The sequence below is a fragment of the Mastacembelus armatus genome, chromosome 4 (assembly GCF_900324485.2).
Source record: "Mastacembelus armatus chromosome 4, fMasArm1.2, whole genome shotgun sequence".
Lineage (NCBI taxonomy): Eukaryota > Metazoa > Chordata > Actinopteri > Synbranchiformes > Mastacembelidae > Mastacembelus > Mastacembelus armatus.
This window is the reverse complement of record NC_046636.1, coordinates 17,790,157-17,817,773: the sequence shown is the minus strand read 5'-3', so window position 1 is coordinate 17,817,773 and position 27,617 is coordinate 17,790,157. Positions and strand designations below refer to the sequence as shown.

At 40.6% G+C, this 27,617-nt stretch overlaps 2 protein-coding genes across 2 annotated transcripts; one reads left to right on the top strand and one right to left on the bottom strand.

Annotated features, from left to right (window-relative positions):
- Window positions 1–316: 316 nt before the first annotated feature.
- gng12b (guanine nucleotide binding protein (G protein), gamma 12b) lies at window positions 317–22,363 on the top strand. The gene is made up of 4 exons (XM_026304626.1): window positions 317–468; window positions 5,244–5,300; window positions 21,299–21,415; window positions 21,499–22,363. Exons 3-4 carry the CDS (start codon window positions 21,323–21,325, stop codon window positions 21,622–21,624), a joined length of 219 nt encoding a protein of 72 aa, XP_026160411.1. The 5' UTR covers window positions 317–468; window positions 5,244–5,300; window positions 21,299–21,322; the 3' UTR covers window positions 21,625–22,363.
- A 2,753-nt stretch (window positions 22,364–25,116) lies between these two features.
- gadd45ab (growth arrest and DNA-damage-inducible, alpha, b) lies at window positions 25,117–26,923 on the bottom strand. Its single transcript, XM_026304625.2, has 4 exons — window positions 26,771–26,923; window positions 26,411–26,512; window positions 26,105–26,312; window positions 25,117–25,871 (listed from the first exon to the last, which is right to left on the bottom strand). The coding sequence occupies exons 1-4, from the start codon at window positions 26,818–26,820 to the stop codon at window positions 25,758–25,760; spliced, it is 474 nt and encodes a 157-aa protein (XP_026160410.1). The 5' UTR covers window positions 26,821–26,923; the 3' UTR covers window positions 25,117–25,757.
- Window positions 26,924–27,617: the final 694 nt, after the last annotated feature.

Genomic DNA, 27,617 nt, shown 5'->3' with positions numbered 1-27,617 from the left:
ATAGAGACAATCGCCTCAACAAAGCTAAAATAGCCTTAATTAACAATGTTCTATGGAAATTATTTACACTTCTGATTAATAAGTCATGTTTGTATTTTATGCTTAATATGGGTTCTTATCATTTAAATGTATATAGATTTTCATTTAATGTCATCACGCGTTTGCTTATACATGTCAATGTGTTAGGGTCCAGGGCTACCGACAGGGGGCGCTGGTGCTTTTTCTAAGCAAGGGGAGAAACATCAGTCCCAGCCCAGCGCCTTAGCAGCAAGGGACTGCCCTCCCAATGTGCTGCACATCAGCTGGGCTCCGCGTTTATTTTTTCCCCGTGGTGAAACTTTTTTTTTTTTCCTCCACAGTTCATATAGCCTGAATCTTATAATATACATATCTCAGAGGAGCTCCATCGGGATTATTTCATGTCTTGACTTTAAAAATAAGGCAAAACTGTCGAATCGCAGACGCCCGGTAAGTACTGTATCAGCAGAGATAGATTAGTTGAATAATCTTCTAGCCTCTGTAACAGGACATGATAGGTGTTTGGATACCCGTGCTGCGGTTAAATGACACCAACTGGTTATGTGTCCCCTCCAGACTGTTTACCTAACCCAAACAACCGAATGTGTAAACAACAAACAAGCATTATTTGGGGGAAAACAGTGAATGTAATGCGCTTCCTTTACGTTGATGCTCCCTCTTTGATTTCATATGTAGGTTTGAAGATGGAAAAATGTTGTTGCTGTAATCAGGTGTGTGAAAGTAGCCTAAGTGACATCCGGTCATAATAAAAGAGCAAAAAAAAAAAAAAAAAAAAATGCATTTTAAGTGTGTTTCTACGAAAATGGGATATAAAGTTCTCTGTAAATGTCTCTGATATTCGCTGGACTTTTCCAAATAGGTTACTAGGTCATTTATGGCATATTTTAAATAAAAAGCCTACCTGTTGCAAAATCTGCAAAAAAAAAGGTTTCAGAGCTTTCTTTGAACTGTATAGTAGCAATAATAAACAGAAGTGAAAGGTTTAGATGATGGAAGTGAAGATCTAGAAAGTCTTGGAGATTCTGAGCACCCGTAAACGTTTCAATCCTCTTTTTTTTTTTTTTAAGTCTATTGGGGCACTGAAGTGACCTCACCATGACCTTCCTCAGGTTATGGGTTTACATGAAATAAAATGGGCAGTGCAGGTATGAGAAACATGCGCAGTAATGTAAATACTTGGAGAGTATAAATGGTTTCTAGAGGACTAGTATCCAAAACCCTGAGTACATACTATTGGATTGCTCACATTTGTACTTTATACTTCTGGCTAAACTAATAGTACTGATACTAAGGTTAAAATGAAAGGAAAAAAAAAATACTGTTATGTGACAACTTCACTGAAACTTTTCACTGTCGTTATGACAACAACTGAAATCATAGGATAATTACAAAATGTATTAATCTGTCTTATTTCAGTTCAGTCATGTTTTTATCTGGACTACTATAATCTTTGTTATGTTAGCTTATGACAATAGCTGTAGATTCATTTTCTGTTTATCAACTAATCATGACTCCTTTACATACTGTAATAGGGTGCACAATACCAGGACGCTGAAATTGATGCAACTAAATGTATTTCAGCTTTAATTGTATTATATTTGCTTGTATTTTTGTACTGTGACTTGACAAAATGTCATCTGTAAAAAAGACGTATTGCAAACATGTTTTTCCCAAAGTTCCAAAATGCAACAGGTTTTTCAGTATCCAGTATCAAGTTGGCCACTTTAAATCAGGAGTATTATAATCAGAAAATAAGACCCAGCATTTTGATGCTACCTTCGGGGACTTGACGAGTTTTGATTGTACTTCCCATGGCCATATTTGAAGTTTCGGTGGCAGGCCTAGTAGCATTCTTCACAATAACTGTGATGTCTGCTATGCAAACTAATTTTACATTATTAATAAGCACCACAGTATCTTCATTTAAATCAATTCTTAAAACCCATTTTTATAGAGAGCCTTTTATGTGACATTGTCTTTTCCCCACGTGTACTTTGTAAACCCTGTTTTTTAGGGTGCTATATAAATAAACATCATCATTATTTTTGTGACCCATATTATAGGTTTTTGGCAGGCTTATTTTTTCAGCACCATTGCTTCTGGCAGTCCATTGTGACTCCACGTGAGTGGGTTTTTGCTGCTGACGTGGGTTTGGCCTTGTTGCCTAGTTACACCACAGTCACTGGTGCAGACCTTAGTGTGGTTTAATCTCGTGAGCGCGTCTGCCCCCTTCCCTCCTTCTTCCCCTCAACTCAAATTCCACGCTTGGCCTCCTGGGAGCTTGTCTGTGCGTCACTGCTCTGGTCACAAAGACCTTCAGAGAATGCTTCCAGTCAGCACAGTGGAGCCGCCACCGTCAGCCTCAGGTCCCGTTAGTCCACAGCAATATGTGACACACGTCAGAGCTCTCTCAGCCTCATCAATGGAGCTTATCACAGTGATGAAAGCGTTACACACTCAATGAATGCGAGCGGATATGTCACACATGAGCGGCCTGCTTAGTATACAAAGCATTAACTGCTTATCAGCAAGTGATGATGGCTTTCACAGTGTGCTTTAATAGCCTTTCCTTACAGAAACCTTCAATTATTTTAAATTGAAAATATGTTAGGCTTAAGGAAGATGTTTTTGTATAGCCTGATTGAGTTGATTCATATGAGAAATCTCGATTAGGATAAAATAATATTTTGGAATCTGAATAATGTATAATGTATAATAAGTTTATTTAGCTCGTGGGGGAGAACATGAAGGGTATTCTCACATTTTTGGGGTTTTAAAGCAAAGATCTGTTTTGACTGGCTTGGGATGCTTATGTCAAATAGTTGAGTGTTGCCTTGGCAACCTGGCAGCAGCATGGATGGAATTATCTCACCTGTTACCAGGTTAGCAGACCACCACACATGTGCATACACTAATTGTAAGTTGATGTTTATTTTTATTGTTGGCCTGTTTCTATTATGCATTACTGATTGAGTGCATTCTGTAAAGAACATATGCATATGGGATTTTGGAGTATATATTCCTACTGGGTTTTCAGAATTTATTGATAGTGTTTGACCTCAGGTATCGTTGCTGTCTGAATTAAGATAGCAACATGGGGTGCTTTGTGCTTGCTTTTGAATTCTAAATGCAGAACCTTTTTGATTTATGGATTGTTTTTCATGTATCCTTGGGACTAAACTGTTTATCCTTTGATCAAATAGTGTCAATGAAAAGTGCTGCCTCACTGACACCCTTCCTGTTTCTGGTGAAGGATGACCTTGCAGTTCCCAGGTCATTGTTCCTGTAGAGTGATACACAGGCTGGTCTGACAGTAGCCAGGTCACTGGCTAGTGTCACCCTGTGTATGATCTTACTGACAGTGTGGGACCTGCAGTGGGGTATTTATAGACATGAGTTTCCTGTAGTCCTGCATGATATGCATCTCAGCTGAAATAATTACACAACCTGACTGCAGGTCTCTGCGATTCATTTGTGCAGCATCAAGAGATGGTAGCTCCTAATAAAGCCATTATCATCAAATCTAATTATCTTCCTTTTATGCCCTCCCTCCAGACCACTGCTTTGTGTGAGTCAAATTTGTGCTGATGTGTAATTGGTTGTTTGGGTTACATTTAAGGCTATCTGTTTATATTCAGTACCAAATACCAAATAATCTACCCCTATTATACGTATAAAATCTGATTGAATTAAATAAGTGCACAATGAATAAAATCTGTAAGGATAAAACTCAACCTAGTGAGCTTGCATAACAAAACTTCTTGATGACACATATATTTTCCTTGCATGTGTCTGTTATCTGAGAGTAGAGATGCTGTTGTCTAGATGACCACAGGTACTGCGTCTTCAGTTAATAATGTGATGTTGTATGTATAGTGCAACACATTTGTGAACAATTATTGTGTAAAGCCTTGTAATCATGTGATATCCTTTCTTACACAGTCTCTAGTTCCTGTTATTCTAGATTATTGTTTATACAACAACTCTCCACAAACCCTTTACTCATACTGGACAGTATGGTAAATTATAAACTAAACAAGGAAGTAAGAGGTTGCTTAGCAACTGCAATGCAGCAGGTAATAAAACATCTCTGTTTTCAGCTCTGAGTCTTTCCTTACACTAACACGCAAATCCGAGCTATAGTATAACTAAAAGTTTTCTGTGTCATTGACCCATCTTACTAACAGCTTATTCATTCAAATCAGTACGGTTTTGAAAGTAACAGGTTTCAGTTTGATAGACCCCATCAGCACTTTGTTAAACCAGATCCAAGACTAACTGACTGATTGATAACATTGGTTTTTTGTGTGTTCTATAGCATTATAATAATAAAAAACTCTTTTAGTCATCTGTTCACAAACATGAAAATAATCAACTATTGAGTTACTCTATTTATTTAAGTGACAGTAAGGCAAATATATTTGCTAGGTAACATTTTTGTTGCCATTTTCAATAACAAATTCTTGTCAGACAAATTCAGTCTTGTTGCAAAAAGACAAGTGTTATATTTTTTTTATATATATTTAGAAACCCACAGAGAATTATCACTCTACACTGGAATTCCCCTCTGCTCACTATTTTGGTTTTGCAACCCGCATCTTTACTGTTTATGATGCAGCTTAGTGCTTTTATCAACTTTTTTATACCAGCTTTTATACCTGCTGTTTTAATAAATGTGAACATAATGTATAAAACATTACTAGCAGACATGTTAAGCGACCTTGCATGGTTTCCTAACCCTGGGGCTATAAGTCTATTTTTTATCGCTTCTTTTTAATAACTCATCCTTGCAGGGCAAACACCCTGCTTCCGTTTTCCTTTATACACATAAGAGTGTTTGATTGATTAGGCTTTTAAATGAAGCGGAAATGTGAAATGAGTGCTGAAAGCAAATAAGCAATAAATGATGAGCAAGTAGGTGTTAGTGGACTGACTATCATTAAACTCAGGGAGCTTCTGCTCTCAAATTCTGCTGATAGAACTAACAAATAATTTTCTGAAGTCAAGCCAATTTCTAATGTAGTTGGAAATATTAGCCCAAATAAGGGGAACGTATGTTAACATTGACATTTGCTTCATACACATCACCTCTTTGCTTGCTGCAAAATGTGACTGTGGTGTTGAAACCCCATTCACATTTGATTGTTGGCTTTGCTGTCACAGCTAGTTAGTAATCAACACATTTCCTTTGCTTTCCTTTCCAGATACATGGTGGTTACAGAAACTGGAACTCCTGATATTTGAGATCTTTTGCCACACAGGTCAGTGTTTGAGTCTGTTGGCACCAGCGCCCCTAGCCTCTACTGTAACTGAGAGAAAGATCAGGTTACAAACATTGCTTCACCAGTCTCTCCATTATTAATCAGACCAGGTCCACCTAGGTCTTTCCTATGTCCAGTCAGATCTTATGACCTGGCTGTCAGGTGCTGCCCTCTAGTGAAAGAAACTGAGTTTATTGTTACATTTTGCATTTTGCTACCTTTTCTTTGTCAATGTATATGTTGCAGTATGACATCACTGATGTTGCCTACATGCTAACAATCAACAGCGGCTTGATTTAGTTACAGAGTATGCTTGCTTCCTTTAAATGCAGTGGGTATTATATATCTGCATTAATTATCTGATTTTTCTGTTGGACTTAATTTTGTACAAAATGAGACTCAGTAGTTGTGGTTTACATGTTTTTGTGGACATGCCAAATAATACAATATTACATGTAGGTCATATTAATTGATATTTAAATGAGCATTGTATTTACCACATGTCTGTTATACATTATGTATGATTACCAATGAGCTATGAAAGTGTCCAGTCTATCCATTTATTTAGTTGCTGGAAGGCCAAATGTGACCTCAGGCCACTACTGGGCAACCACTGCTAAAGTAGCTCACGCTTGCCTTCTGTAGTAAGACATTTGATCCACTTGATGGCACCATCGGACTGTCTGGTTCCTCTGTAACACAGCCTTTTGCAGTTTCGTTAGGACTTTCATGTGTGGTGGCACGTTTGGCTTAAATCGTAAAGACTGATCTTTGCAGTGTCATAAAAACTTTACCTATGTATATACATATGTATATATACTAATGAATGAATGCATGAATTCATTCATTACGTAGAGCACAATTTATTTGCAGGCACAGGAGATAAAGCCCTTTAAATCAGTTTTAGCTCAGGAGAAGGGAGCTGGTCAAAAACACAGCTCTTAAAAATAACCATGAAATCTGACTGCATGAACACCACTGCTAAAGTTAAATAGTATGCAGATGTGTTTTTAATTGGCTGCAGAGCACCAGTCTACTGTGCACAGTTTCGTGTTAATATGTCTGTGAAGATTTCCTGCTAATGGACTCCACACTGATACCACTTTTACAATGTCTTATCTGGGAAGTAATACCTGCCTGCATTTTAACCATCCGACTGAAATGATAATTTTATGGTATCAAGGTTTTAGGTATGACGTTTATTGCACACGGTAGTACAGGTTATAAGTGTCAAGTTGAATGACAAGTTGAATGGGCTTGCTGTAACTTGAGCTTTGAGGTGCCAAGTGTGTGTTTATACATGTAGAAGGAAATTTACACATTTACTGCATTATTGTCACACCCAAGGGAGATCCCACGCCTCTTCAGGCATGTCCTCTATCCTGTTTCATAAGCATCTGCTCATATATGGGCATCTTCCTCTCCTCTGTTCAGTTGCACTTCATCCGTTTCCTGAGTAATCCCCCTCCCCACCATTATGCACACATACACACTCCTACTCATGTTGGTTAGCTATGGGCAGAGGCGGGAGTGGCTGTTCCTTTTGCAGGAAGTAATGTGGTTAATACTCATTTGATCACTGGGTCTGATGGCCTGAATCCATGACCAACAAGCCAGCACTGGCTGTGTGTACTTTGCTTTTTATTTTTTGTGGGTGCAGGTTCCATCTGCAACCATATGTCAAGACCCATGGAAATATGTCATATGTCTGCATGTTTCATTCTCTCATGCCCCACATGTCATACTTCAATTTTTTGAAGTGGGAAAAAAAAAGCTCAAATTGTAAGAAGCAGACCTTTCTTCTGTTCTGAGAAACGAACCACTAAATCTTAAGCTTCAACAGATTTATGTTGTATGTTATTTATGTACATGCACCTTTGAAACTGGGTATTCCAACCAGGATTGCTGTGCACCGGGTGACCTCAAAGTACCCTGGATGCTTGCAGATGGCACTTGAGATTAGCTGTCCTATCTGCACAGCTATAATGTAGACATGTTAACTTTGAAGTAGGACAAACAGCCCCTTTGAATCTTTTCCATGGGGCACAGAAACTATTACTGCTGTGCAGTTTAGGCTCTTTCAGCGACTGAATACTACTTTTCTCTTGTTGGCTTGCAAAATCTTTATAACTTGAATCATATGAATTAGATTAACACTATAAATGTTGTATTGTGTAACTAATTAGAGTAAGAACATTTCCCGTGTGATGCTTTGAGGGAGAGAAAACAAAATGCCAACCCTAGGCAATATTATACCCTAACCCTAACTCTAACCCTAACCCCCTAACCCTAACACAAAACCATTAGTGTGATTGATTTATTACTGCAGCTTCACATGTGTAATGGCCTCCTTGTGAGATATTATCAGCCCATTGAATAACTAGGTCATTGCCAGTCCTCCTTCCATGGACAGAATTTTCACACAACTGCCGACCATGTGCTGTGACTTCAAGTCTGTCTGTCAAGGAAATTGCAAGGAAAGATACGTGAATGTATCATTTTTAGCCACACTAGCATCACGTCTCTGGGCATGGCAGTGTCAGCTGGTTAGCCAGATCACCACTTTGATTCAGACTGAAATAGGTCAATAACTATATAATGATTGGGTGGATTGGTGTGAAATTTTGAGCAAACGTCAGTAGGAGGAATCCTGGAAGGAGCATACTGGTGCATATAATATTTTGTGAGAGGAAGCAAGCTTGATACAATAAAATTTGGTGCAGATATACTAACATGCTAGGTTAAGATGATGAGCAGGTAACCATTAACCCTACTTCAGACCAGCATGTACAGCCTCTTAGAGCTGATAGTGCGGCTCTGTACCTTGTTTCAGTCCTGGTCATTCTACATGCTGATGCTTATTATAAGGTGCTCATACATGACAACAGAATATCTGCCACTAAAATCCCTTTCATCATGACCACAGGGCCCTGACAATCCACACAGCTTGCTTTATTGGCCTTTTCACCACTGTTTCCACTTCGCCACGTGTCTCCCAGACAAGAATTCCAGCCACCCTGATCTTTGCTGTGGGTGCTGTCCAGAGATTGCTGGCTTCCACTTAACAAACACAAGGGTCTGGAAGTTAAGACAAGAAGGCTAGGCAGCAGTCGAGATGTCACCGTGCCCAGAAAATCTGCTCAGCCACTGGTTTACATGCCTGGAATTCTTTACTACAAGCTGGTCTTTCCTGCTGTATTTTTTTTTTTCCCTCCAACAGACAGTGCCAAAGGAAATATTTTCCAGTTCAAAAATAAGTTGCTTTTAATTGCATTGCCTTGCAAATATACACTTGGTGGCCTGTGCCTCTGTAAAAATGCTCCTTTGATTGATGTTATTAAGGATAAAAAAGGGTGGTATGCTGCTCGGTATTACAGCTGCGTACCTTTGGTGTTACACTGTTATGAAAAAAAAAACAAACCACTGCAACTGGCCCGCACATACTTTCCCCGTGAGATCCTGGTTGGTGCTTTGAATGAATACAGCATTATAATGCTCCAGAATGCCTGACTGAAAAAGGCTCAGTCATCATTTGAACTCTCTGCACTAGACAGGATTTGAATATCATATAATGTAGGTCATTGTTGACTGAGGTAATGCAGAGTCACTGAATAACATTGAATAATAAGCAGGTTAATATTGCCCTTTAAAGGAACTTGCCTGTCAAGGTCTTTGCAAGCTCGTGGCAGCATTTACAATATGTTCTCAGCCATGTAAATGATTTACTCTACCCTGATAATGTGTATTCAAAAGTGTTCAGTTTACTTGTTATTGTTCAATTGTGCTCTGGCAGTGTTCTCAGGAGAAAAAGCTCTTGAGTTTCAGACAATGACGCAGCACATGTTGACAGACCAGTTGACATTAAGGTTGTGAAGGTTGCTTTTAGTGTGTTCAGGACATTACTATAATAATCATGTGCAGGTCCACAACTTTAATCTGGAAATAAGTTATCAGTAGAGTCCAATGGGCTCTCCTCTTTTTACTTCATCACAGCATGAAGGGTCTTTGCAGAGGACGAATGACATGCAACACTAGATTCCACTTGTAATCTTTGTATGAACATTGGGAATATGTGACATCTACTGAACCATTTGGCCATTGAAGCAAACTGTTGATATTGTTTTATGCATGCATTAACAAGTAAGCAGCAATTAAGTGTTTATCTTTTTGAGGTGGATCTAATTACTTTGTATGTTTTGGGTTGATAATGTACAACAATACTTGTTGATAAATGCTAATGTCAGTGTGTGTATGTGCTCATATTGATGATATTTCCATGATGTATAATTTGTAATTTCATTTATTATGTTCATCATGTACTTTAGCAGGTGAGCATGCTAAAACATTGGTAGACCTAATCAACACCGAGCAGCTGAGGCTGATGGGATGCAGTTAGTATGGATAAAGTCATATTTTGTGTATATAAAATCAACCAATGCAATATGTTTGTCTAAATTGTGAAAGTACAAAGTACCATTAATACCAGCACTTACTTTCCATCTCAATGAAAGGGGCTGTATTCATAAGGAAGCTCCTAACTTACCTTAAAAACTTTTAACTAGAAGTTTTAACTTAAGAGTGTTTTAGGACCAATCTTAGAGCAACTCCAAGCAAGGAAAATGCTGGGTAGGAGGTAAGATGAGATAAACTTTAATATTCCCTGAAAGGAACTTCAAGAAGTCTTGTAGCAAAAGTAATAAGAAGTAAGTAGTGAAAGTAATCAGTAACAGATACAAGTGCATCTGTAAGGTCAACTGCATGGACTTTCCTGCACGATCTATTCTGTAACCTCAGTTAACCTCAGTCTCATTCAGAGTTTCAAGCACATTTTTTTCTCCCTCGTCTTTCTGGCCTTTTCTCCTCTGCTTAAGAGACTCCGAAACCTCTTGAAAGTCCTTGTCTCTTCTCCTACCAGTCCACCATCGGACTTTTAAGGGTTAAGATACTTCATGAATAACTTAAAACTTAAATTTTAAGGGAAATTGTTGAGAAATGCCAGCAATTGCAAGAATTTTCTTAAAATTACATCACTAGGAGCTACTCTTTGCACTTGGAATGTTTATGAATACGGCCCCTGGAATTTTGTTCCATGTGACCTTCCATGTTGTAGCAATAGTTTTTAGCTTTAGGATTGTTATTTGTAAATATACCCTCCAACACATGGAAAATCCAGCTACCATCCACAATGAATGGTTGCATTCATCAGGAAAGCACCCAAATATTTCCTGTGTGCTTACTGAAAATGTGCACTATCTTTGCAGCGACCCTTGCGCAGAGCTGGGTGAGGTGGATGGTTGGGATTCTTTCTGTTTCATTGCTCTGAATCTCTCAGCTCACTGTCTATGCAAGCTGTGCTAATAATGGGTAGGGCTAAAGGGCAGATTACTAATGCGTCAAGACTGCAAACTTACAATCAGGTGGCTTTCAGACAGGAAGATGTAATGAGACAAAAGCTGCAACCACTTGTGGAGCCTCCCTAAAAGGACACTTTGAACATGGTGTCCACCCCATTGGTTCTTACGTTTGCAGTCCGCTCCTCTGCCTCCTCCACAGCTGCTCATTATGTGCAGTTTAGTGCACACTCAGCTTTTGCATGTTCCAGAGTTCACAGGAAAGAGAAGAGGGAGGGGGTAGAAGAGTCATTCCTGTTACTGAGGTCAGAAGGCTGTGTTTTTTTCCCAGCCCTCCCCTCTTCTGCCTCTCTCTGTCTTTTGTTTGTCATGATAAGCAGTTAGGTGGCAGCAGTGAAGAATTCTCCGTATCACCTTCCCCACCACTTTCTCTCAGTGCTGGGCATGTGCTGATTAGATCAGCTTCTTTAATTAGACACACCACAGATCGCTTCAATTGTTTGCTATATTTGAGTATGTGTGCAACATCTGATATAAATACATTTAAAACTGTCCCTATTGTGCCACAGCTCATTTTCTACATTGTCAAGAAGGTCATTCATTTTTTGATACATGTGACATTTTTCTATTCAAGTGGTATTAGCAATGTGCTAATTATACATTATAGATTATAGCAAAGTGCAGTGTGTAGTCTTTGCCTTTTTAATGTTCAGCATTTTTGCAATTTGGCTAAACTGAAAAAAAAACCATGCAGTTACACTATTATAGATTTTCCACTTTATTTTAAAAAGTATTTCTACTATTTGGTTAAAGGATTGAAAGTATTTGTCCATCCATCCATTATCTATACCCGCTTATTCCTATTTTAGGGTCACGGGGATCTGCTGGAGCCTATCTCAGCTCTCTTTGGGTGAAAGACAGGGGTACACCCTGGACAGGTCACCAGTTCATCACAGGGCCACATAGAGACAAACAACCTCACACACTCACACTCACTCCTATGGGCAATTTAGGATCACCAACCGACCTGACATACATGTTTTTGGACTGTGGGAGGAAACCGAAGTACCTGGAGTAAACCCATGCAAGCACTGGGAGAACATGCAAACTCCACACAGAAAGGCCCCTGCTGGGACCAGAAACCTTTTTGTGAGGCAACAGTGCTAACCACTCATCCACCAGTGTGCTGTAAATATTTGCAAAATCCAAATTATAGAAACATTTTACAGCCTGTATTTTTTTGTCTCATTTGAATTTTCTCAGGATTGTAGGGATGCACTAGGAAATCATGGACTTTCAGCATTTTTGAGAATTGTTTTTTTTTTTTCTTGCTATGTCTATGGTGCTTAAACCCTTATGTTCTCACTGACAACAGTGGTGTAAGAGTGGTACAGGAAGAATTATTTAAAAGTACTAGCAGTGTATAGCATGCTGAATAAAACTTCAGTTGGAAACAAATCAGTAAAAGAAAGAACACAAAGAAACCTTGGCATGCATGAAAAACTGACTGTATGTGTGTGGGAGGTGTCCGTTGGCTGGGGAAGCGTGAGTGTGGGGAAGTGGGGAAAAGGTGAGAGAGCTCTGTGTTAATAACCTTGAAAGAATGCCATAAAAAAAAAATCAGCTTTCTAGCAGTAAGACTGGGGAGGAACAAGTTGTTGACGTTTATCCTTGGCCACTGGCCATGTCAAAAAAAAAAAAAAAAAGCATATTGGCCAGAGTGATTGACATGTCACTCGGTTCTCTTTGCCCTTCAAGCAGCACTGTTTGCATCCTATATTGCTTGTTTTGAAGATCTGCATAAAGCATGCACAATATGATGAAACTGTATTGCACAGAAGAATTTTCTGCAGACTGTTTTACATTCCTCTGTAGTTAGGAGTAGAAATGGTTGAATTTCATTTAAACAAAGTGTTCTGTTTACCAAAATGCCCCAATTTATGTTATTTTCATGAGTGATAGGGTGGTGCATTTAGTTGACATGTAAATGCTGGGTTATTGTAACAGTTAGAGCTGTGACTTAGTCTTTCGGTCCCATGCGAGAGCCTCGGGCTAAAGGTGGTGTGAGAATGAGAAGCTGTGGGCTTACTGAATTCCTATGTGGTGAGCAGAGCATTGGTTTCTGTCTAGACAAAACTCAGTTGTCGGGGATACTTGTGCAGATCCAGGACTGCCTCGGGCTCCAGGAAGCATTGGTGGGAGAGGGTGGGCTTCTTTTTTTCATTCTACTTACTTTTTCCTCTCTGGGGAGTTTCAACAAATGCAGTCTGCTGCTGAGAGCATGTTTTTTGTTGTTGTGGGTGCAGGGAGTTTTTCTCCCATGATAAGGTGGAGACAGCTCGGTGCATTTGTGCAGAGATATAAACGGCATAAAAATCTGACTGCTTTCATGTCCCCCACTTAGCAGGAAATAGCAGCCTCGCCCATCTCACACACACAGATTCATGTGTTCAGTGATGTAGGGTACTGTGCCGTATCCGTTAAAATTTGTATCAAATTACAGAAGCAAATCTCATTTGCACCAAATTAATAAAGCCTGTCTCAAGCTCTGTTCTCGTAGAGCCGCTCTATGTGTGTGGCTCTGTTGTCTTTGGTGAGCAAGACAGTTGGTGTAATGGCTCTCAAAGTGTTGGATCAGGAAGCAGACAATGCTGACTAAGGGGTCATTAGCTGTTCATCTGTGCCCTGAGGGCTCTTTCTTGGAGCCATGTGTTCCGCTGGAGTCACGAGTTTGAGGTCAACAGTGAGTTTATAGTGATGACAGCAAAGAGAGACAGAGTTATTAGGTATTAGTATAGATAATGCAATCTGGAAGAAAGACAAAACTCTGTCCCAGACTGTGTTTAAGCAATAGGTTCTGCACACTTGTTGCTTTTGAAGATGAGAACAACCTTTAGATCTTGAGGCACCTTGTGTGTGCCAGCATCCCTTTGAAGTCACCACACAGGCACAGACCCTTAAAGGAAGCAGCTTTTCTGCAGGTGGGGAAGAAAGGACAGGTTGACAGAATCTGAAATGAGAGTCTGTTGTCCTTTGCTGTAGCAGCCCTCACCCTTGTCAGAGGTGTTGCATGCCACTGCAAAGTTCAGGGGAAAGGTGTACGATGCACTGGACTGTGGAACCCGAAGAGAAACCCTGTGACTCAGTGGCTTGGAACCCTCATCTCCTGTTTTAGTCTGCAGTGCAAACACCTACATGTACAGGTTTCTTTTCATGTCTGATGGCTTCAAAGCTATTTGAAAGGCAGCAACGACGCCTCTAAAAGTCTGTCACCATCAAAGCGTGTAATCAATGATGTTCCTGCACACATTGGAATGTTATAGTATTAGTCATGCAGTTTGTCTCACCAAAACTCAGAAAAGACATTGTGTCTTTGTTTCTCTTTGGGAGGCCTCCTGTCTCTTTCCTCTGCACGCCTGACTGGACAGTCTGGCTCCCAGATAACATCAGGCTGTCTGAGATTAGCACTCATGAGGGTGCAGTTAAACTTCTGAAACCTCTGGCCTCCTGTCCCGGTGCCTCTGTTCTAAATAATGTCCATGTTAGTGTGGCACAATACTGATAGCCTGTCTGCATTGTCACCGTGACTCTCAAAGCTCCCAGAGCCTATTGTAGAGCGAGCCTCAGATCCTGGCCAAGGAGTGGCCTGTGGAGCCTGCCCCGTTGGTTGCCAGGGAGTTTAGAGTGTAACGGACAGATAGCGGAGCTGCAGTGTCCCACAGAACAGCAGTTTTGGAAGTGTACAGCAGATAACCAGTCATTTAGGCTGCAGCGTTCAGCCTGATGTCTGTTTATCACCAAATAACACCTCCGTAATCTGCGAATGTAGTGCATCAGTGCAAATTATTCATTCAATGGGCAGAAAATAAGATACTTGGGTCGGGCTATGAACATCTTTGGATGAAAACTCTTAGATGGTGTTGAAAGTTGTAGAAAAAAGTTAGTAAGTGGACTTTGAAGAATTTTGCCAGTGATTGTCAAAATTGTTGCATAAATGCTAGTAATGAGTTATTAAAGTGTTTTCATGTGTGAAGGATTGCGAGGTGTTATGCGCTACAGTGCAACAGAAGTCATTGCGTCAATAGCAATATTTTATATGTGAGATTGCTTGTATTTGCCATATGGTGATAGATGTATTAAGCCCATGTCACACAAAGACACTTAGAGATGGCAAAGTAATGCATGAACAAAGTGGATGAGTATTGTACCACTCTTCACTATGTGATCCTGTTTGGTCTGGCAGCAGATGTTAGTACTGTGTAGAGTTACACACCAGAGGGCAAAATTCTCTGTCATAAACTCTGCAGGACCTCTGTTGGCACAGTAAGAGCCCACCTGTGCTAAGCCCTGCAGCCACATAAAAAAAAACCATTCACTCTAAGACTTCAGGTATATTTTATCAATGGTTTCAGTGTGCTACATGTTGATGTTTACCACATATGCTGTAAGTCCACATGGATGGATGTGGACAGGCACACCGCAGCTGAAGGCATTGCAGACATTCCTGGAAGGACTCTAGATTGAGTTTGCAGAAAAAGAGTTACACACTAATGACACATTTCCCTGTTTACCTGTTTTTTGTTTTACTATGGTGAGGTCTCTTTTCACTAATCTATTTGATGGACTATGCAGTGTGGCAGTTAAGCAGTAGCTTAGTTTGATGTCTCTCTTTTGTTGCAGAAACTGCTGGGGACATAGGTTATAGAACTAGCTTTCACTTATTAAACATCATTAACAAAATCATGAAATACACTTATATGCTTCTTGATAAGAGTTAGATGAGAAGAACTATACCACTCTAATATCTATATGATAAATATGAACATCTAGGAGACAGTATGTTTAACTTCACAGACTAGAAACACTGGAAACAGCTAGCCTGGCTAATAATCCTCTGGAAAACCGCACCTTATTTGTGCACCTTATGTGCCAATTAATGAGCTTTTAGAGCTTCATGCAGAAAGATTTTTTTAATGTTTGCATAAAGCCAGGCTAACTGTTTCCCTGTGTTTCCAGTGTGTTGAGCAAAGCTACCAGGCTAGAAAAGTCACATTGATTAAGTGCATAAAATTAATATGCAGCCTGTAAGGATGTTAGTATCCCTTTGATCCATATGGTTACTCTAAAGCTGCCCACCACACTGCCCAGAAAGAGGCGTATTTGCAATTCAGCACATTAGAGGCCTGAGACCTTACTGAGTCAGACAGCTGCACAGCAGAGTCTGTGTGTGCCTACACCAGAGGGATGAACTAGTCCTGATGCATGTGTGTGTTATAAACTTGTTGACCTCTGCTGGACTGACTACTGCAGGTGATGTTGCCAGATGTGGCACCACTGCCATATCTGCACAGACCCTAATTCTATTAGGGTGGTGCTCTAGGAACTACACGGTGCCAGACCCTCCCAGCCTGTTTGATGGCCATGTCTGGCCCATGTATTTGAAACACAAGAACATCACAAGACCTGGTCCCAGCTCTTTTACACAGCTATAGTTTAGCACTCAGCTTTTTAAATACTTTAATATGCTGCTTTTCTAGATCAGTCCTAGTTACAACATGGACATTTATGTGAGTGTATTTATGACAATTTCAATTTAATGTTATTTGGTTTTAATTGCACAAAACCTCGGTTGTAACAGGACAGATAAGAATGCATTGCAATGTTAATACATTTTCCGAGGCCTACACCTGTAATGATAATTTAGACAGTTTGTAGGTTGAGCACTGACCGAATTACACCTTAAAAAAGTATGTGATCTTTAGTATGTTTGAAAACAACATATGTCAACAAATGGCCTGGCGCTGTGAGGTTACTTGTCTGAAGACCAGTACAACCAGGGAAAGGAAACAATGGTGCAATAAAACACTTATTATCATATTAACGTCTTTTACATCTTATTAGGCCTGTTAATGCTTCCTCGCAAACTTACACTGCTCTGTAGTAGCCGCCAGTGTCACACTGCATTGCTGTAGACGTCTGGGGTGGGGGTGTTGGGGAGTGAACACCAGCTCTTTTCCTGTGTCCTCTCATGCCTGGCCAGTGCAGGTGAATAGTTAAAATTACAGCTTTGATGACAAGGCAGCTATGGCTCAGGTTCCTTAGAACAATGAATGCACAGGTCAAGAAAGTAGATAGTAAAAACTGATAGTAAAAAAGTATATGATATGTATTGTTATATATAATATATTGTGATTTTCATGTTACCAAATACGCTTTAGGAAAGTTGCCTTTTTGTTACACCCTCTTTTTCCTTGATTACTGGCCTGTGTTTGTAGACTTTAAACCTTTCATCACATATTAAATCATTTATTCTTCAGTGGGCAACAGCCGATACTGCTTCCTGTGGAGGAAGCGGATAGAAGTGGGTGGGTGGTAGGTGGGGTGGGGGGGATTAGAGGGATGTATGGTCTTGTCTTCCGTCTGTATGTTTCATCTCCCTTCACCATGTCCCCCTCCTCCGTGATAGCCTGCACCACAGTACAGAGCAAACATTTACACCACATGTTAAAAATTATTTTGTCAGTCCCAGAGTCACTTTCTGGTGTTTTGCTTTTTCTTCCTTCAGTGTTCCAAGAAACAACTGCAAATTATTAGTGCTGAACAATTGCTGGGTACACAGTTATTGCTCAACATCATGTACTCTTTTCTAGTATTAACTTGAATCAGTGATGTTCTAGTCTTGCATTGATGTTGTTCCTCTTTCCTTCTAAGTAATTAAGTATGTGCAGAAAACAGAAAAACATCATTGTTCAAAGGTCGCTTCCCCTTAGAGCTTACAGCTGTGTGTCTCATTCAAGTAGTTCAGTGAATGATGTAATGAGGTGGTAAAAGCAAACCATTGTACCCTGGAAGTGGGAATTGTGAAACAAGTGTCCATTAAGTTTGGTCATGACTTTTATACGCACTGAGTCAATTCCACGTGAAGTCACTTCTGAAAACTTACACAGCAAAATAGAATAGACATTTGTCCAGTAACAACTTCATTTCTCATAATATTGTGCAGCAACCTACGTGAACTTTAATGCACTTAAGTGCAGCAGCCAACGACTCAGCTTTGATAAAAAAAACAAACAAAACAATTAATTTTAATTTAATTTAAATTTATTATTTATTAGCCATGCTAGCAGCCTGTTGGTTAATTCACAACTTTGATCCAAATTAAAATAGCTCAACAAATATAAGACAGTCACCATACAGACATTATATGGTTCCCACATAATGAATGACTTGTGATCACAGGAATTTTCTTCTAGAGCCACCATGAGGTTAACATTTGCTGTCTTAAGCAAATGACTTGTGATAATGATAAACATAGCATTATCATTGTGAGCATGTTACTGTTATGATCTTAGCACATTTAACTTAAAGCACTGTGGTTGCCCAGACAGAGCTGCTAGCATGACTGCAGACTCCTAATTTTGTTATACATCTAATTTTATATATGTGTGGTAATATAATATGGAAAGTGTTATTCTACCATTAGAGAAGTATGGTGATGTCAGTGATAATAACTACATGTTAGCAAATTTCATCAAAAAATCCTGAAATCTCTGGGTGCAACTACACACCATTATCCATTTGCTGAATGTACTAATGTTTTAGAGTTCAGTTTCACCTGCTGCTGCAGTAAAAAAATGTCAATAATTATGTGCTACTCAATAATTATGTGCTCATTGAAATCATCTTCTTTTTTCCCTTTCGGCTGCTCCCTTCAGGGGTCGCCACAGCAAATCATCTGCCTCCATTTAACCTTATCCTCTGTATCCTTCTCACCCACACCAGCTATCCTCATGTCCTCTTTCACTACATCCAAGAACCTCTTCTTTGGTCTTCCTCTAGGCCTCCTTCCTGGCAGCTCTAACCTCAGCATCCTTTTACCAATATATTCACTGTCCCTCCTCTGAACATGTCCAAATCATCTCAATCTGGCTTCCCTGGCTTTTTCTCCAAAACATCTAACATGAGCTGTCCCTCTGATGTACTCATTCCTGATCCTATCCATCCTCGTCACTCCCAGAGAGAACCTCAACATCTTCAGCTCTGCTACCTCCAGCTCTTCCTCCTGTCTTTTTCTCAGTGCTATTGTCTCTAAACCAGACAACATTGCTGGTCTCATGACTGTCTTGTACACCTTTCCTTTCATTCTTGCTGACACTCTTTTGTCACACATCACACTGGACACTTTCCTCCACCCGTTCCAACATGCTTACACGTCTCTTCACTTCTTTTCCACACTCCCCGTTGCTCTGGACTGTTGACCCTAGGAACTTAAAAGCCTCCACCTTCTTCACCTCTACACCCTGTAACCTCACCGTTCTACTTGAGTCCCTCTCATTTACACACATGTACTCTGTTTTACTGCGGCTAAGCTTCATTCCTCTCCTTTCCAGAGCAAACCTCCACCTCTCTAGATTTTCCTCCACCTGCTCCCTGCTCTCACTACAAATGACAATGTCATCTGCAAACATCATGGTCCACAGAGATTCCTGTCTAACCTCATCTGTCAGCCTGTCCTTCACCACAGCAAACAAGAAGGGGCTCAAAGCCGATCCTTGGTACAGTCCCACCTCCACCTTGAACTCCTCTGTCATACCTACAGCACACCTCACCATTGTCTTACAGCTCTCATACATGTCCTGCACCACTCAAACATACTTCTCTGCCACTCCAGACTTCTTCATACAAAACCACAGCTCCTCTCTCGGCACCCTGTCATAGGCTTTTTCCAAATCTACAAAGACACAGTGCAGCTCCATCTGGCCTTCTCTATACTTCTCCATCAGCATTCTCAAAGCAAATATTGCATCTGTGGTTCTCTTTCTTGGCATGAAACCATCCTGCTGCTCACAAATGCTCACTTCTGACCTCAGCCTAGCCTCCACTACTCTTTCCCATAACTTCATTGTGTGACTCATTAGCTTTATTCCTCTGTAGTTTCCACAACTCTGCACGTCTCCCTTGTTCTTAAAGATGGGCACCAGTACACTTCTTCTCCATTCCTCAGGCATCCTCTCACTCTCCAAGATCTTCTTAAGTAGCCCAGTCAAAAACTCTACCGCCACCTCTCCTAAACACTTCCATACCTCCACAGGTATGTCATCAGGACCAACTGCCTTTCCACTCTTCATCCTCTTCAACGCCTTCCTCACTTCATCCTTAGTGATTTTGGCTACTTCCTGCTCCACAGCAGTCACCTCTTCTACTCTGTGCTCTCTAACATTTTCCTCATTCATCAGCTCTTCAAAGTATTCCTTCCATCTTTCCATCACACTTGTGGAACCTGTCGACACATTTCCATCCCTGTACTTAATCACCCTAACCTGCTGCACATCCTTCCCATTGCTGTCTCTCTGCCTCGCCAACCTGTACAAATCCACCTCTCCCTGTTTAGTGTCCAACCTATCATTTTTGCATGTTTGATTTAAATTTTACGTCAGATGCCCTTCCTGACACAACCCTCTGCGTTTACCTGGACTTGGAACTGGCACATGAAGACACTGGATTGTGCCCCCCTGTGGTTGCATTTTTGTGCTAATTGAAATCTCTAATCAATTATAAAGTCCTCCTTAGCAAACCTCATTCTGTATGTATAAATGACGTCACAAACAGATGGTTTAATGCTCAGAGACAGGAACAAGCCAAATCAAACCTCATAGCTATTTCAATTTAATTCAGCCTATTTGTATAGCACCAAATCACAATAAAAATCATCTCAAGGCACTTTACACAGAACCCAACAAATCCTTTATTAGCAAACACTTATTAGTGTTTGCTAGCAAACAGTGGAGCAAACAGTGGAGAGGAAAAAGGCTCTTTAATGGAAGAAACTTCCATACCGGTCTGCCTCGACCTGTTGGGGTGAGTGGACAGAGGAAAGAGAAAAGAACAGCAACAATAAACAACAAATAAACACTGTGCAGGTTGATGAGGCCAGTAAATCTACATCAAAAGGTACAGAGAGAGAGAGAGCACAAACTACGGGAGCTATCAATTATGGGGTGCTGTAATGGTTTGTTCTTGGACACAGCTGCAATATATATCATTAGTTTACTAATTCATTTAGTTTCATCTTCCTTTTTTGCTGATACCATTTTATATGTTCCTGAAACTACCCAAATCCAGGCTCATTTTTATCAGTTACCTCTGTTACCCTCAGTTTACACAGTGCATTAAGCATTATTATCAGTGGAAAATTCCCTATATTATTTCTGTCTTTTGGGCTTCATGTCCAGGTTATTTACCTCTTAGCTTATTGATAGAGCTTCCAAACTTCCTCACATCTCAGCTCTCATAGATGTGTTTTAACTGTATTATATAGTCCAGTAATTACTTAACCTTAAGTGTACACTAACCTTGACAGAACATTGGAATTGAAATTAGATAAATTTGAACAGCTTTCAAGATAGAGAACAACAGACAGCTTGATCTCTATATAGGTTGTATATTATACCAATAACATCAAATCTAAGTGAACTGCTAGTGAACTATTTTAGCAGCAGTGTGACCTTTGTATTATTTCTTTAATCCCTCCGGAGAATCTCTGATTTATTACTACGTAGATTTGTTTTCTTTTTTTCAAATACCAGCTACCAGATCTGTTTACTAATTAATACACATGAAATATGTTTTTTTTTTCTCCTTACAAAGGTACACGGTTTTCTGAAACTTGCAATGTCTTCAAAAATGCAAAGCTCCAGCAGCATAGCTCAGGCCAGGAGGACGGTGCAGCAGCTGCGGATAGAAGCCAGCATTGAGAGGATCAAGGTGCGTTTCTTTTCATAGTCACTCGCCTTTAATAGCTGCATGTATGACAAAGTAGATGAGTGTGTGGATTGATTTCTTTGCAGGTGTCCAAGGCTTCATCAGACCTAATGCGCTATTGTGGAGAACACGCCAAGAATGATCCGCTCCTCATGGGCATCCCCGCTTCAGAAAACCCTTTCAAGGACAAGAAACCTTGCACACTTTTGTAGGGGAACATCTGAACTCTTGCCACTTTTCATTTTGATCCTGTTATGTGGAAAAGAGCTGATAGTAATACTGTTAACAACTTGCCTTAAGGCCAGTGTACCCCTTTACTTTTTTTTACAAGCCTGCTGCAGTTTGATAAGGAATTTATTCATCTGGGGCTTTTAGTCAAATAGTAGTTACATCAGCCTTAAATCTGTACCTGTGGTCTTGAATCAAACTTTTGGCTCAAACAGTAGTGAAATTTTATATGGCAAAACCAATAAGGCCACAAACCTTGACCTGTAAGGGGATGTGTCCTGAAGGGAGAGTTCTCAACTCTCTAATTAACACAGCATGCATAAGCACGTCGCTTCAATTATTGGTCCACTTAGATTTAGGCTTTTAGCTTTCACCTCTTTCTTTCATCAGCCTTGCTTCAGGAAACAGCTATTGTAGTTTGCATGCTGATAATGAGCATCCAGTATAGTGATATCCTGAGGTTGGATGAGCAAACTGTGCTGTCTGTCACAGGAACACAAATCGAAAGGGCCAAAATCCAGTGCTACTGCTCTTACTTTATATTTTGTCATCATGTCACAGCCATAAATAATAATCTTTAAAATATTATCCCTTAAATTGTTCCCAACTCTCTATTAGAACACAGGGGGCAATCAGAGTAGCTGAAATTTTCCACCAGTAAAAGTATGATGACATGATGTCAGCTCACCATACACTGTATTCTGTATGACTTTTTTGCAGTAGGTATTATAACCATTATCGCTAAAGAAAAATATTCAAGACTAAGCTGTGCCATCTAAAATAATCTATCTATTCAGTGTTATTCTTTAGATTTCTACTCTCCCATCACAAAATGTTTGATTTTTATTGCCAGCAGATTCTGTCCCCTAATGCAGAGATGAGGCACATTACTGATTCAGGTACTCTGAAACCTAGAAACACCAGATGACTGTTATATTCCTGAGTTTGAAACATTCCATGTTTACAGCAGCTCAAACACTTAACTTTGATTTTACTACAGGTATGTTTATTATGAACAGTGGTGTAGAACTGTAACTTTGTCATTTGTGTTGCTGGTCATGCAAAACATAAGCAACTAATTTTGCAATTTTACCAGCCAGGGCCTTAATAATGAAGTAATCCTGCTTCAAACTCTTAACTACCTTTTAGTCACGCAAGTGCTGTTGTCTAATACTGTGAACAATAAGGGCCCTTTAGGTGAAGGGAGTATATCTTACTATAGGCTGATATCTCAGTGTATGGCATATTTCAAAATAATTATTATTTCAGTAATTAAAATATCTCTAATATGTACATTAAGATGTATCTCACGTGTCCCTGTATAGTTAGTGTAGTATGTCCATGAAGCCCAGCATACACTCACTTGTAACTGTTTAATGGTCTTATCTGTTAAGTCAAACCCCACAAGTGCTTGGTTGAGAATGTTGGAATTATGCATTTTCAAGTTTTATTTTTTAAGCGTTTTTAGTCCATAGAAGACATTTATATGACTTGACAGTTTTTTATTACTGTGACAATAGGTCAGATGACTGTTTGCTATGTAAGAGGTTATTTGTGGTGACTAACCCTCTTGGAATTGTCATCTGACATCTCTTTAAGAATTTAGCCATTCCCTTATGAAAGGGTACACTCTCAGGTGTGATCCAGGCAGGACCTATCACACCCAACATAGTTGCAGGGAAAGAAATGCTGTACCTATTCAGCCAAATCTGCTTATTTAACCTCAATATAGCAAACAGTCACAAACAAGGCTTTTTGTTAACCAGCTGTCACATGTCACTGTACTCAGACCAGTTGATGACTGTCTCTACTATTAGGTCTGGAGCACATAAACATTTTGTTTGCTCTAATTTCTTAGTAAAGGTGTTTCTGTTGCCCCTAAGCCATGACCTGTCTGTTATGTCCCTGCTCCTCCGTGCAGCCCTTTCTCCCTTTTCTATAGTCCTCTCAGGTGTGATGCTACATCCGCAATTAGGTCAAGCCATATTGGTTGGCCTACACTGATGTAACTCTCACTTGAATCAGATGATTGATAGGACGGCCTTTGTGTCAGCATCGTTTCAGGGTAAGCCAATAATCCAGAATCTCCAATATCTCACCTACTTTTAGTCGCTCCTCCCTGTTGGACAGAAAAGGTCAAAGGGAAAATTTTCTTCTGTTTTTTAGTAATCAAACTGGTTTTCTGCTGTTGTGTTGTGCTCATCTGTCTTTGGAATTTATGGTGTTACTGTTCAACTTCCCAGGAAAAATCAAATCTTAGAGCAGTTATTTTTGCATTTGTGTGTGTGTGAGTGACATCTATAAGCACAGCATGCAACATTTCTAAGCACAGCTGGTAATGTCCCTGAAAAAAGCAGCAGCAAAGCTATAGTGTCACTGGAAAATTATCTGCTGCGTTCTGCCATATACTGCTACAGAAGGCACTCTAATCCCAGTTTGGTGCATGTTTCGGTGACTGTACATGCTTTATCACATTAACAAACAGCAATGTAACCAGGCCGTAAACCCTGCAATTACGCTCTCATGACCCAGATTCCTCTCTACTCTTTCAGTCAATCTTGGATCTTTTTTCCACTACCTGATAGCACCACATGAGAGGCTTGTTGTCTTACAATCCCTGCCTGCATGCTGACATCTCTGCTGCAGGTCGGCCTCTCTGTGTACACTGCCTGTTAATTACAAGTGCTACTATTGTAAGCGTGTCAGTGGGCAGGCGGAACGCCTCTATTCATGTGGCTATTTTTAGCTCTGAAGCTAAAGTACTGTACAGCTCTAGCAATGGAGACCTGAATAGCCCTGACTCACGCATTTACTGTCCCGTGACCCTCTGTGTAGAAAGCTTTGTGCTTTTCCACTCTGCACAAGCACCACCCAAGTTCTGGGCTTCTCTTGTTTGCAGCCTGAAATGGATCTTCAACGTGGATTTTTCTCTTCTCTATTTTTAATCTGCTCAGCAGTAAATTTAGCTCAGTTGCGTAGATGTGGTAGGCCATGAAGAATGAGCTGTCACAATGAGCCCCATCCTACTCAGATTCAACGACAATGGGAATTCTCCTCCCCTCAATGTAACCAGATCTCCAAAATGTACAAAAGGTCAAACTTTACTAGAGTTCCCATGCAGGCATAAAGCCGATTTCAAGGAATCTCGTGCCTATAAGCTGATATAGGTCAGATGCACTTGATTGCTTTAAGTTTTAAATAATATTTTTAACTCTTGACACAAGTCAAAAGGTGGTAATCATATTAAAAGATTACAAGATATTAGAAAACATGATCTTGCTTATGATCCAAGCAACGCAAACTGTAGGAAGGGTTAGAAATGTGTAAACACTTTGACCTGCTGAATGATAATGCCAAACTCTGTGGGTGGCAACATGTCGAGCTTCCTGTGAGTTGGCTGCGGGCACGAGAGGCATGCACCATTCCTAAGGACACCGAGTCACACTCGGAAATCACTGAAGCAAAACCACTATGAGAACTGTTGGTTGTTCATTTTATTTGACACAATAAATATATTTCATTAAAATAATAACATAAAAAACATTGGTTAGTAGACAAATCTAAACAAAGTGTTGTCCTCATAATAATAATAATAATTAGCTGTTAAACTTGCACCGTTGAACTAACAAAGTCTTAAATACTTTTAAATAAATGTGCTGTAAAATAAATGCTTGGATTTGATCACATTTTCATGAGGAGTTCTTGGGGCTGAGAGCTCTGTGTGGTCCACTTCTGCGTGGTCCAGTTCTCGAGGGTCTTGTCCACTGAGGCTCTCTGTCTGCTGTTCTCCACTCATGTACTCCACCACCACATGCGCCTTGTCTGCTCACATGATTCAGTTTCCTGTACAGACTTCTTTCTCAGCAGAGAAAAAGGCGCAGTCAGACACTGGAAATCCAGGAACCAGGGCTGCTTAGTCACTCTTCCTTGAACCCAGCAGTTCACCATGACCTGCTACACTTGCTGGAGTGCCTCTCTTCTTTGTGTTCTTATTTCTGCCCCTCTCTCTCTCTCTCCAGGGTGCTTTCCCAAAAGGAGTCCCACACAGACATTAACACAGGCCTTGTGAAGTTACTTCTTCCCCAGTGAACACAATGCATGAATATTCCAGGCGGTTTCACCGGTCGGGCAGGTTGATGACGGGCACCCACTGATCCAGACACCGACTGTCTCTGCAGAATCTGTTCACTTTGCTCAGTGCAGGATCCTTCCACGGTGACGACTGTGGGCTCTGCAGAAACGACAAAGCAGTTGGCATCTGCTGATTTATCTCTGTGCAAACACACCGAGAACTGCTCAGATTGCACATCCACAACCAGTAGCAACTCCTTACATGTATGAGAATGTCCTTGGCACTAAATCTCTCAGTGCATCAGTGACGCCGTAACAGCTACCCGAAATACGTGGAGGGATGTGAGTAAGATACACGGTCCAGAATAAGCGGGCATGAGTAATGCTACTTACGGTAACTAGAACACAGTGCAGGTCCATGGGTTCCCCTCCAGGCTTCACTCCTCCCAGGATTTCTGCCAGACGCCTCGTGTTGCTCACCCGCAGGATGTTGATGTCGTTTTCGCAGCAGAAGGCCTGGATCAAGGTGAAGTGGATCTGGAGAGCCACGTCCTCCTCATCGTCCGTGGCCAGCAGACACAGCACCACGTTATCCGGATCCCTGAAACGAAAGCAAACAAAGCTGTAAGGAAAAGGGGGAAGGAAAATGTGTGTGTACGTGCGTGTGGATCTACAGCTGTTATCTTATTATCAACTTACGCGTTAAGTGACTTCGCTGCCTCGTACACTCCGACAGTGATGCAACCCTGAGGCAACGCAGAGCTCAGGACCTCCTCTAGCGCTTTAGCCACCGATTCCATCCTGAACACACACACACACACACACACACACACACACACACACACACACACACACACATTTCTATCAGCCATGGAAAAAAAAACTGTCCATGCAGCCAACCACATAACTTAGCTGGTTGATATTATAGGCGTTCATGCCTTTGTTATCCACATATATCATTTATACTAATGATGTTGCGCCTGCGTGCCCGATGCACAACTGCAGCGTGCAAATTCACATAAAAAGACCAGAAATACATAGAAAGCAACTCGAGCTAACCGTTCTGACGAGTGATCTCCACCGGTTTCTTCTAAAGTCATATTGCACATCCGAGCGACGTGGTGTCCGATAATATCCAGAGCGAAACGCGGAGCCTTCGGTGTCCTGAAGCTGAATGCCCGGTGAGTCCCGTGTCCTCCTGTGAAAAGAGCTTGTGCTCGCAGCTGATTTGCATGAGCCTGGTCCCACTGGTCACAGAGCTAAGTGTGTGTCTGTCTGTATGGACACAGCGACGCCTCGTGGAGGGGAAACGTCAAGCATGTCAACTTTCTTGCAAAAATAAAAAAAAAAGGACGTATATTGTGGGAGCAATAGGAAGTGAATGAAATGAGACACACACTGGCTCAGTCCTCCTCATGACCCATTGGCTTTTATTCTGTTTACAGATGAATCAGTAATAATACTGTAATACTACTACTTCTAAATAAATAAACTACTGTTTAATTCTTGTAGCATTTGTATTTATGTCTGTTTACACTGGAGTACCCCCCCCCCCGTACCAAAACAAATTCTTTGTGTGTATATGTACCCACTCACACACACTTGGCGATAAAGCTCATTCTGATTCTGATTCTGATTCTAATACTTTGTAGAGCAAATCTAAGCACCTGTGAAAACAACTTCTGGGTTGCCAGGTTGTGAAAAATCCCATCTAGCACGGCTCCAACAGTCTATTTATCAACAACATGTTTACAGCTGCAGAGCTGATGTTTTAATTAGTACAGCAGCATTATTACCAAAAGGAAGAGAAAGTCATCATCACCAACCTGGCAACCCATAGCTCTTACGGATTGCTTATAACTGATCTAGTTCGTAACTGTACGATAAGCCACCCATTCAGTGCTAA